Source organism: Penaeus monodon, chromosome 15 (genome assembly GCF_015228065.2).
Source record: "Penaeus monodon isolate SGIC_2016 chromosome 15, NSTDA_Pmon_1, whole genome shotgun sequence".
NCBI lineage: Eukaryota > Metazoa > Arthropoda > Malacostraca > Decapoda > Penaeidae > Penaeus > Penaeus monodon.
In genome coordinates, this window is record NC_051400.1 from 29402891 (window position 1) to 29403419 (window position 529).

Here is a 529-nt window from a genome sequence, read left to right on the forward strand (position 1 = left end):
GAAGACGCCTGACCCCGACCCCTGCCCTACGGGGCCCGAGTAGTCATAGCCGGCCACTGGCGGACTCGTGGCCCAGGACGTCGACGCCACCGTCAGTACAAGGATCACGGCCTGGCACGGAAAAAATCTTGTTACAACAAACCAAGGGGTCCAGGACTGGCCATCGTGACAGAACATGGCTCGAAGTCGCCTATCTATTCGCAGATCTATTCGCAGCAACTGAATCAAAAGCAAACCAGTTTCAGGGTTCCTGAAGCGAGCTGTACCTTCATGACTTCGCTGGTCCCAAGCGAGAGGAGACTGGCAGCTGGACGCTCGGGCTCGTCTTTATACGATTGTGCGGAGCGGAAGCCTGCGAGGGGCGTGGCCCAGGCGAACGTGCTGTTGTCATCTTCACGCCAGCCAATGCATCACGCTCTTGCTCATTTGCAGACTTGCAGAACTTGCAACAACCCTCTTGGCTTCCGTACTTATCAGATAAATGAGATGTTTGATATATAGTTTCTTTTCATAGCATGACATTTTGTTC

The 529-nt window shown here is 53.7% G+C and overlaps 1 protein-coding gene across 1 annotated transcript in view; it reads right to left on the reverse strand.

Moving 5' to 3' along the window:
• Positions 1-272, reverse strand: part of LOC119582304 (pro-resilin-like) — a 2450-nt gene extending 2178 nt beyond the window's left edge. Inside the window, exons 1-2 of the mRNA XM_037930519.1 lie at positions 267-272; positions 31-111 (exon numbers count right to left, since the gene is read on the reverse strand). Of these exons, the coding sequence (XP_037786447.1) occupies positions 31-111; positions 267-272 (87 nt within the window). The remainder of the gene's footprint in view (positions 1-30; positions 112-266) is intronic.
• Between the last annotated feature and the right edge of the window lie 257 nt (positions 273-529).